Here is a 10,509-nt window from a genome sequence, read left to right on the forward strand (position 1 = left end):
ACTGAAATTTTATTGGACCCAAACAAAAGAGTATCATTCCTGTATTAGAATTTGTCAAAAGTCAATATAATTTTCAAACAAAAACAAAACACTGAAGAAAATAAAAAATATTAATGAGTAGTAATTATCAATAATAAGTAAATAAAAAATATTAATGAGTAGTGATTATCAATAATAAGTAGTCGTTTAATATAAGTAAGTAACCTTTATATTTTTTTTTTCAAAAATCTCTTCCAATTCACCCTATAACTTTATTGTTAGCGATTTATGGTGAATAATAAATTAATAATATAATATAGATTAAATAATAATGTAGGTGTAATTTGATGGCCAATAACTTAATTAAAAGGTCAGAAATTGAAATTCTAAAAATGCATCAAATTTAATTACAGTGGAAAAAAAAATCATTTTTGCTTGGCACCATTTGGTTTCTTAAAATTATAAAATTATCCGAATTCCAAAATATATTATATTTTACAAAGATTTTTATTTATTAATTATCTCATTAAATATATTAAGAACTGCTTACTTTGTTAATTTTGTCTTTTCTTACCTCCAATCATTTTCCTTTCTGTTTATTTCTTTTCCTTTTCCTTTTTCTTTCTTCTCTTTTTCTTTTCTTTTTCGTTCCTTTTTCTCACTGATTTTCCGGGAAAATTTTCTCTCACTGCTGATTTCCTTCGCTCTCTACTTTCCCGGCGATAGAGGAGGAAGTAGAAGAGTATAAGGATGAAATTTCTCTGCTTCTACGGAAACTCTTTCTCTTCACTTCACTTCACTTCTCTTCCCTTCAATCTTCCGTGATCAACACGAACTCTTTCTTCTTCATTCAAACAACAAGCACCACTCTTAATAACATTCCTAATCCAAGAAAACCTTCTAGCACAACAACAATATTCTCTCTTTATTCTTCTTTTTCAACAAAAGGTACTTTCTTTCTTCTTTTATTATTATTTTTTTAATTTTTCCTTAGTTCTCATGTACCTTCACCTTTTTTCTTTTTTTTTTTAAGGAATAGTAAAATGACAAAATTTCTCTGTTTTTATGATTTTTAAGTATATAGTTGACTCAAATTTTGCTCCTTTTTTTTCTTCCCCTTTTTGAAGTTGTTTTTGTGTTTGATCGGTTAGCTTTGGTGCAAAAGCTTATTCTGATGATGACGAACTGTGTTACTATAGTTTGGGGCTTAGTGGTGGTGGGGGCATAATTTGAGAGTAACTGTAGTTTTTTTTATTATTATTTTAAATCTTTTTGGGGTCAAGTTGAAGAATTTTGACTGCAATTTTTCTTTTTTGACCATAAGTTGACTATGTAGATTGTAGGGTGTAGTCTTAACCTGGTTTTGCAATGCATGATCTGCTGAATATTCTCTATTTTTAATATCTGTTATTTGTTTATCTTTACTGGTATTTAATGTTATGCGTTTATGACTACTATGCTGGTGATCTTGTGATTAAGGTTGATGGTAGACTGTGTTTGGATTTTGGAACTAATTTGATTGTATGGTCCTTTGTCAATTTGGGAATAATTTGGCTGCTAAATTTTCAAAGCATCTTTTCTGTGATTTATGCTGTGTTTGTTACCTTCCTATATGTGCTAATAGATATAGAATCTGTTGCTTTTTGTTCTGGTCAGTCAAAAATTTTTACCTAATGTTTGAAAGCTTAAAGGATAGAAAGAATATTTTAACGGGTAGGAGGAAAGTGTTACAATTGACTTGCTATTGTGTTCTGTTTTTTCGTAATATGTGACCGAACCAACCAAGGAATAATCTTTGCTTGGCTAATAATAATTATTCCTTCTGTGTTATGCATTCCAAAGTAGGACTATTTTGTCCAACAGAATGCTTGAGTATGATTGCTGGTTAATTCAACTTGGTAGATATAATAGTGATTATATTATATGGTATCCAAATTATTGCTTCTTACCTTTCCCTTGGGGCTCTTTAGGAAAACCGAAATTATGTAAGATAGAGTAGAACTACGAAAAGACCTCTTCCTGTATTTGAAAGACTAAATTATGGTACACACTTACATGGTTGTGGCAACTTTTATCTCTGTATGGCAATTTTTACCAAAACATTGATATTAAGAAGTCGTCTACTTTTCATTCATCTCACTATGTTTTCTAGGCAGTAGCTGAAAATGGAGACACAATACAGGGATTCTTTGTCCTCCCATGGTGTTGCAGGTACTTCCTCTTCATATTTCGTATTTTGTAGTTAGGGTGAGTTTGATATATGGGGTAAAAATAGATGTGAAGACTTCTTTGGTTAGGTTATTTGTGAATCTAATATATGGGGTTTTTTTACCTCCGTATTAACTAATTACAGTACCAAATTGACCCTCAATAGTTATATATACACTCATCTGTAGAGAATGATTATGAAACAAGTTTTCTTGCTGATTTTGTAGGCTCATTTAAGACTTCTTCACTTAATGTTCCGAAAAAGGTGGAAAGCAATGCTTGGGGAATACCGCACAAGAGTAATGTACTTCATGCTTCTAATGATGTTAGCTTGTTTTCCAGCTCACTACCTGTTCTTCCACATGAGAAGTGTAAGCTTGAGATTATGCTTTTGGTATCATAAATTGGAACAGTTGGAGCAATTATTGAGAACATTTTTCTTCGTCCTATTTTGTTGTTGATATGCAGTAAATTTGACTGATTCTGAACGTTATGGCCAACCTATTGATGATCACTTGCTAACGATAGATAAAGTGGACAAAGAGAATGAGGAAAATGATCCTTTTGAAGATTTTGAAGCCAATGTAGTTGGAAACATACTTCCTGATGAAGAGGAGCTTTTAGCTGGGATAATGGACGATTTCGACCTTAGTAGGTTGCCAAGCCAAGTGGAGGATCTGGATGACAATGATTTGTTTGGCAGTGGAGGGGGGTTCGAAATGGACTTTGAACCCCAAGAGAGTCTTAATGTTGGCATGTCAAAGCTAAGCGTTTCAGATGGAGTTGCTTCAAATGGTTTTGGTCATTATTCAATCCCAAATGGTATGGGAACGGTGGCTGGTGAGCATCCTTATGGAGAGCATCCATCAAGGACATTATTTGTTCGAAACATCAATAGTAATGTTGAGGACTCTGAATTACGGACCTTATTTGAGGTATTGTACATTTACCTAATGCTTCAGTATAATTGTTTATGTAATTCAGCCCTTGCTTCTTTAGCTGCATATATATACTCAATCTATGACTTAAGATCACTAATTGAGTTGTTGAGCATTAAGCCGATCCTTCAATGTTTATTTTTTAACACAGAATGTGTTGATCATTATACTTTTGCTTTAGTAATACATGAGCCAATTGTCTCATTTTAATTTTTGTCCTCAACTGCTTCCTTCATCCCCTACCAAAATTATACTTCTGCAAAATGGGAGGCAGATTAGAAGTATATTTTTTCTTTTTTTGGGGGACGTAAAATTAGCAGAAGTTTCTGACTTAGAAACAGAGAGGTGTTGGTTTATTTGGAGAGGTTTGATTTACTTCTTTGTTTTTAGTGACCTTTTGAGCATGTACCTATTAGAATTGTTATGAGAAAATTCTGATTAGAGTTTAAATAGTTTATGTTTTAACTATTAATTTTTTATTTACATACAACGTCAGAAGATCTTGTATTTCTCTGTTTTATTTTGTGATAATTCTTTTTCTTTCTTTCTTATTTGATAGCAATATGGGGATATCAGAACTTTGTACACTGCATGCAAGCATAGAGGCTTTGTGATGATATCTTACTATGACATTCGAGATGCTCGCACTGCAATGCGTGCCTTACAAAACAAGCCCTTGAGACGAAGAAAACTTGATATTCATTTTTCAATTCCCAAGGTTTGATTTTAGAGCATAAATCTTAAGGTATGATTATCCTTGACATTACAGTTGTGTAACACGTGTTTCGTCTGCTGATTTCAGGATAACCCCTCAGAGAAAGATATTAATCAAGGAACCCTTGTAGCATTCAATTTGGATCCTTCAGTGTCAAATGAGGACCTTCGATTAATCTTTGGTGCTTATGGAGAGGTCAAGGAGGTAAAAGCTTAATTGCTTATATGTTTACCTGTTCATTTGTGCATTTACTTGGTCTTTACCTAAAGTTTGTCCAGTGCTGGTAGTAATTTTCTGTGATGAAATTTCAGATTAGGGAAACACCGCATAAGAGGCACCATAAATTTATTGAGTTTTATGATGTTAGAGCGGCAGAAGCAGCTCTTAAAGCATTAAATCGAAGGGATATTGCTGGGAAACGCATAAAACTTGAACCCAGTCGCCCTGGCGGAGCACGTAGAAAGTAAGTTGTAATTTATCTTTCGCTGTTCAGAACTTCTTCTTTTTCCAACATAAGTTTGTTCGTTAACCGTTTCATTTATTCTCATGTATACGGTAGAAAAGTAATGATATGGTTGAAAGATTGCACAAAAGTGGTAGACCCATGCATATTACGTTATATTACTATTTATCCCTTGAGATGTTAGCTAGTTGCTTGCAAGCAGCTTGATTGGTTAATTGAAGTTGTTTTCATGGAGAAAAACTTGGATAATTAACCGACTACAAAATAAAATGTGATAATATGTTTGAAATAATCAACCCTACTCTTAAATTAACTCCTCAGATAAGCTGGCTTTAACTCGTTAGCAATTTGTTATATCTTTTGTGAATGGAAATTTTATTATTTACATATTATAAATTATAAAGAGTAAAGTATCGTTTTTGTCCCCAATGTTTGGGATAAGTCTCAAAGTTGTCCCTAACGTTTGAATCGTCCTATTTAAGTCCCTAACGTTTCAAAATTGACGGCGGGACAAAATTGAGACGATTTTAAAACGTTAGGGACTTAAATAGGACGAAAACGTTGGGGACAAAAACGATACATAGAAATAGATTTTAATTTTATCCTTCATCAATATCAATCTTTTTCGGTACATAGTTATTCAATTATTTTTGAATCACATTTAAGTAAATTGCACTTAATCACATTACTTTGATTCTAAATAAATTTATTTTTTTTTTATAATTTTACTCTTAAAGATTTTTTCTCATCATGAAATGTTTGTAAAATGACTAGAATCACATTACTTTATTGTATATGCATCATTTTTTTTCCCTCAAGTTTATGTACTAGTCATTCTACAAACATTTTATGCTGAGTAAACATTTTTAAGAGTAAAATTGTAAAAGAATAAATTTCTTTAGAATAAAATTAATGTGATTAAGTGTAATTTACTTAGATGTGATAAAAAAAATAATTGAATAACTATGTACCGTAAAAAATTGATATTATTGAAGAATAAAATTAAAATTTATTTCTATGTATCGTTTTTGTTCCCAACGTGTTCGTCCTATTTAAGTCTATAACGTTTCAAAATCGTCTCAATTTTGTCCTGCCGTCAATTCCGTTAACAGATTCCTAACGGCAGGACAACATAGAATCAATTTTGAAACGTTAGGGACTTAAATAGGACGATTCAAACGTTAGGAACAACTTTGAGACTTACCCCAAACGTTGGGGACAAAAACGATACTTTACTCAATTATAAAAAACTAACATAATGATGCATTTCTTGCTAGCTTGATGCAACAACTGAGTCAAGAGTTGGAGCAAGATGAAGCTCGAACTTTTAGACATCAAGTAGGTTCACCTGTGGCCAATTCTCCTCCCGGTAAACAACTCTTACTGCAGTCTTATTAATCAAATGCCATTGTAGCTATATCGTTTTAGAAAAGCACCTTCAGTTACAAGCTAAAATATCTCGTGCAATTGTCTTGCTAGGTAACTGGGCACATTTTGGTAGTCCAGTTGAGCATAATCAACTAGGTTCATTTAGCAAGTCGCCTGGTTTGGGCCATGCCAGCCCTGTCAATACTAACCATTTTTCTGGATTGGCTGCAATTCTTTCCCCACATGCATCTAACAAGATTGCGCCGATTGGTAAGGACCCTGGAAGGGCTGCAAATCAGATATTTGTGAACTCTGGATCAATGCAAGGAACAGCTTTTCAGCATTCCATGTCTTTCCCTGAGCAAAAAGTGAATGCAAGTCCTAGGCCTATATCTTCCTTTGGCGAATCAAGTTCAAGCTCATCAAGTATTGGAACATTGTCTGGCCCTCAATTTCTTTGGGGGAGCCCAACTCTTTATACTGAGCATTCAACCACATCTGGTTGGTCTTCGTCTTCTTTGGGGCATCCATTTACTTCTAGTGGCCAAAGGCAGGGTTTTCCATATTCAAGTCATCGCAGTTCTTTTCTTGGTTCCCAGCCCCATCATCATATAGGATCTGCTCCATCTGGCCTTCATTTTGATAGGCATTTTAACTACTTCCCAGAATCACCCGATGCTTCTTTAATGAGCCCAGTTGGATTTGGGAATTTAAATCTCAGTGACAGGAGTTTTATGATGAACAGGAGCAGTCATGCATCTTTAGGTGGTTCTGCTGGCCTTTCAGGAAATACTGCTGAAAATGGTTCACCTAATTTCGGGGTGCTGTCACTGCCTAGGCATGGTTCTTTGCTTCTCGGAAGCAGTTCTTATTCTGGACCAGGAGCAACTAACACTGAAGGCTTGTCTCGAAGTAGGCGACCCGAGAATAGTGGAAACCCAATTGATTCAAAGAAGCTGTACCAACTTGATCTTGATAAAATCCTCAGTGGTGAAGATACAAGGACGACTTTAATGATTAAAAATATTCCTAACAAGTGAGAACAATTAAAGAAGTATCCTAGTCAAGTGTTTTCTATTGTAGCAATTTAATACGAACAGTTATTAATGAGTTTTGCTCATTGTGATTGTTTAAGGTACACATCGAAGATGCTGCTTGCTGCAATTGATGAGAATCACCGGGGTGCTTATGACTTTCTCTACTTGCCAATTGATTTTAAGGTATATGAATCCAATAATTTTTTTAATCAACGATAATGGAGTCTTTTGGCCAGGTTGACTTATTGTCTATTTCTTCTTGCAGAACAAGTGTAATGTGGGTTATGCCTTTATCAATATGGTGTCTCCTTCACACATCATTCCATTCTATGAGGTTTAAAATCTATGCCATGACCTTCTATTTGTCTGTTAAATAATTAACTTTCTTCTGCATTGTTTGTGATGCAAGGATTTGTTAACGTGGCGGGCATTGTTTAACACATGCCTGTATGAAACATTTGATTTCTTTTCTTTTTAACAATGAAAATATAAATACAAGGTTAAAAGTTTTTTAACTGGTACTCCTAATTTGCAAGTATTTTTAACTTGTCATGGTCTAGAGAAATATTAATATGAAAGTCTATGTAGGCATTTAATGGGAAGAAGTGGGAGAAGTTTAATAGCGAAAAAGTTGCCTCACTGGCGTATGCAAGGATACAAGGAAAGGCTGCACTTGTGACACATTTTCAGAATTCAAGCTTAATGAATGAGGATAAGCGGTGTCGGCCAATTCTCTTTCATTCGGAGGGCCAAGAGACGAATGATCAGGTAACTTCTGACGACAATAGAGTTGTTAAGAGAGCCGAGCCGACCGGACACATTCATCCTGATCTTATACATACGTCTTGCAAACTTGATTGTGAAAAGTAGACTTTAGAATTGGAAATGGTTTAATTTATATATTGATCAATTATTTCTTTTTTCAAGTGTTTTTCTGATTGTTTCTCTCTTACCATCCAGGAGAATTTTCTATCCAGCAATTTGAATATATGTATTCGTCAACCAGACGGGTCTTACTCGGGTGATTTATTGGAGAGCCCAAAGGGGGATTGGGACGAGAAAATAGAAAAAGATTAACCGTTTTCTAGCTATTTATATGTTCCTAGCCACAATAATAAATGGGGGTTGGGAATGCTAACAACTGCATAGGGCAATGTTAAGGTGTACAAAGCTAATTGATTTAAAAGAACAAAAAAGTTGGTGTACAAAGGTGAGGAAGCAGCATTGCTTTCAGCTGCAGGGGACTCTGAATATGTCAATATTTCATAATAATCATCAATGGAGGAAGCAGCAAGGAACAGTTTCTTGTGTGTAGAGAAATCAATTGTCATTGGAAGTGGAAGAGAATAAGATGGCATTTCTTTGTCAGCTTGCATGCCAGAGTTTGCAGATTTGACTAATGTGTATATTATTAAAATGAGGTACTGTCATATTAGCTTTGTCAATGTTGTCATGAAACCTAAAAAACTTGTGCAATGTATATATGTGAACCAGTTTCTTTGCCTTATTCTTATGTTAGATCAGCCATCTAGAATATTGTTACTTGATACACTGAAATGTTGGAATATCCTTAAAGAACCTCTTATTTTTCTCTGGAGTTTATCCTTAGATTTATGCTATGGAATTCTGATATTTATAATTTTTTTATACTTTTTGTAGTATATTTTTTATATTATATAGTAATTTTTTTAATATTTTTGGCAAATATTTCACTAATTATAAATACTAAAAACTAAATTCTAAATCTTAAAAGTATAAAAAATTATAAAAAAAATATACTACAAAAAGTATAAAAAAATTATAAATATCAGTTGAACCGAACGTGAATTCCATAGCATAAATTTAATGCATGCAATTATTTTAATACATCAACCATTATATCTATATGGAGCCAATATTAAATTGAATTCAATTAGTTTGATAATACGAGTCTATGAAAAAAATTGCATTTTATAAAGTTTAAAAATTTTTATTATATGATAGGTTAGTAACAAGTACATTACAAATTTTTATAGTATTCATTATAATAATGTTTAATTTAATAATTGTTATTAAAATTTTAGTTGTATTCGTTATAAAATAAATAATTACAATATATAAATATAAAATGAATTAACCGATTTAAAAATAGGATAATTTAATAATATTGAAAGTCATTTAATTTAAAAAATAAATGCTTCACATACTTACATAATTATGAATTTATAATATGATAACTATTTTTTAAAAAATTATTCTAATACTTGACTTCTAAACACCAAATTATTTATTTAAATAGTTTAATTTTTATCTAACGTAATATAATAAAGTATGTTTAAACCATATTATTATTATTATTATTATTATTATTATTATTATTATTATTATTCAAATGGGCTCAATTCAAATTACATACACATAAATCGAATCAAATAGATTCGAACTTCACTTTGCATAGTTTGAATGAGGGTGATTCGAACTATTCACATGGCAAACTTTTTCACTAATTCGAACATGGTTGATTCAAACTATTCACAGTGCAAATTTCCTCACTAATTCGAACAGGATTGATTCGAATTACTAAGCATTTTAGTTTGAATATGTTTGATTCGAATTACATAGAGACATGTTTTTGGTTGATTTATGTCTCATTTTTTCGTTTGGTTTAATCACGTAAATTCTGATACAAACTGGCTTAATACTGTCATTTGCCCTTTTTCTATTATTATTAAATCAAAATTTATTATTTTTAATTATCAATTAGTTATTAATATTTAAAAATATAGAATAAAATATATTATTAAATTATTAAGATAAAATATTAGGGGTGGCAATGGGTAGGATATGGTAGGGTTTGAAGTCAATCCTAATCCTATCCGCGGGTTGAGATTTTTATATAAACTCAACCCTACTCTATCTGCGGGTTGAGAATATCCCAACCCTAACCTTACCCGTTCTCAACCCGTGGGTACCCGACCCTACACGCGGGTTACAAAAAAGATGCAAAATTATTATATAATTTCATAATAATTTAAAATAGAACTGACTTTTATATAAAAAAATATTAAATTATCAATTAATGATATTCTTTTAGAGGTTAAGGATCTTTTACATTTAGTGAGAGGTCTTTAGTTCAATATCCACTTGAAACATATTTTTATATAAATATATAATATATAGAGTGCGGGTTGGTCGGGTAGGATTGAAGCTCAACCTGCACCCTACCCGACCCGCACGAAAATCCAACCCGCATCCTACCCTATCTGCTATAAATCGAGTTGACAACTCTATCCGATCGGATGGGATCGAATTGAATACGCTGTATGCAAGTAGGTGTATGTTATTACTCCTATAAAATATATTATTAAATTATTAAACTAGAAGAATTGAATTAATGACTAACTGATAATTAAAAATAATAAATTTTTACGATGTTTTAACATTTTTCCAATAATAATTCTCAAACTAGGTATATCTGATTATCTGTATATAATATATTTACTTTTTTAGTTTTATAGATCAGTGGCCAACAGTAATGAAGATAAAGCTGCTCAAGCTTGATTCATATTAGATTATTCTTGTGCCAAACTTCCGATCCTTCTAGAATATTTATGCCATAGTTATCCTCCTACATATTTGACAATTATTGATTCAGAGTATGTATCTCTTCCTGTAATATAAAATCATCAATTCTTGTCATAGGTATGAACTATCTTAGTGAATTTCTTTGGGCATTTATGTTGCCTTTCAATTTTAATTATATTAATGAATTTAACTAAGAAACTATTTTCCAGCGCGCATATTAAAAATCTGTATATAAAT

The 10,509-nt window shown here is 32.2% G+C and overlaps 1 protein-coding gene across 2 annotated transcripts; it reads left to right on the forward strand.

Annotated features, from left to right (window-relative positions):
• The first annotated feature begins 612 nt into the window (after positions 1–612).
• LOC107477748 (protein MEI2-like 5) lies at positions 613–8,215 on the forward strand. Of its 2 annotated transcripts, none has more exons than XM_021137734.2 (13): positions 613–927; positions 2,132–2,190; positions 2,415–2,558; positions 2,656–3,122; positions 3,685–3,843; positions 3,928–4,044; positions 4,152–4,303; positions 5,581–5,672; positions 5,783–6,707; positions 6,807–6,891; positions 6,974–7,042; positions 7,297–7,476; positions 7,669–8,215. In XM_021137734.2, the coding sequence occupies exons 2-13, from the start codon at positions 2,145–2,147 to the stop codon at positions 7,783–7,785; spliced, it is 2,553 nt and encodes an 850-aa protein (XP_020993393.1). In that variant the 5' UTR covers positions 613–927; positions 2,132–2,144; the 3' UTR covers positions 7,786–8,215. The 2 variants fall into 2 exon arrangements, with proteins under 2 accessions (XP_020993393.1, XP_052112153.1); XM_052256193.1 differs by having other exon boundaries at positions 2,136–2,190.
• Positions 8,216–10,509: the final 2,294 nt, after the last annotated feature.

This window comes from Arachis duranensis, unplaced genomic scaffold (genome assembly GCF_000817695.3).
Source record: "Arachis duranensis cultivar V14167 unplaced genomic scaffold, aradu.V14167.gnm2.J7QH unplaced_Scaffold_165934, whole genome shotgun sequence".
Classification (NCBI taxonomy): domain Eukaryota; kingdom Viridiplantae; phylum Streptophyta; class Magnoliopsida; order Fabales; family Fabaceae; genus Arachis; species Arachis duranensis.

Bases quoted from the DNA above. Each gene is read 5' to 3' on its own strand.
- LOC107477748 (XM_021137734.2), top strand. From the start codon at position 2,145: ATGGAGACACAATACAGGGATTCTTTGTCCTCCCATGGTGTTGCAG. The intron at 3,844-3,927 runs GTTTGATTTTAG...TGCTGATTTCAG, and splicing joins TTCATTTTTCAATTCCCAAG to GATAACCCCTCAGAGAAAGA. The intron at 5,673-5,782 runs GTAAACAACTCT...TTGTCTTGCTAG, and splicing joins TGTGGCCAATTCTCCTCCCG to GTAACTGGGCACATTTTGGT.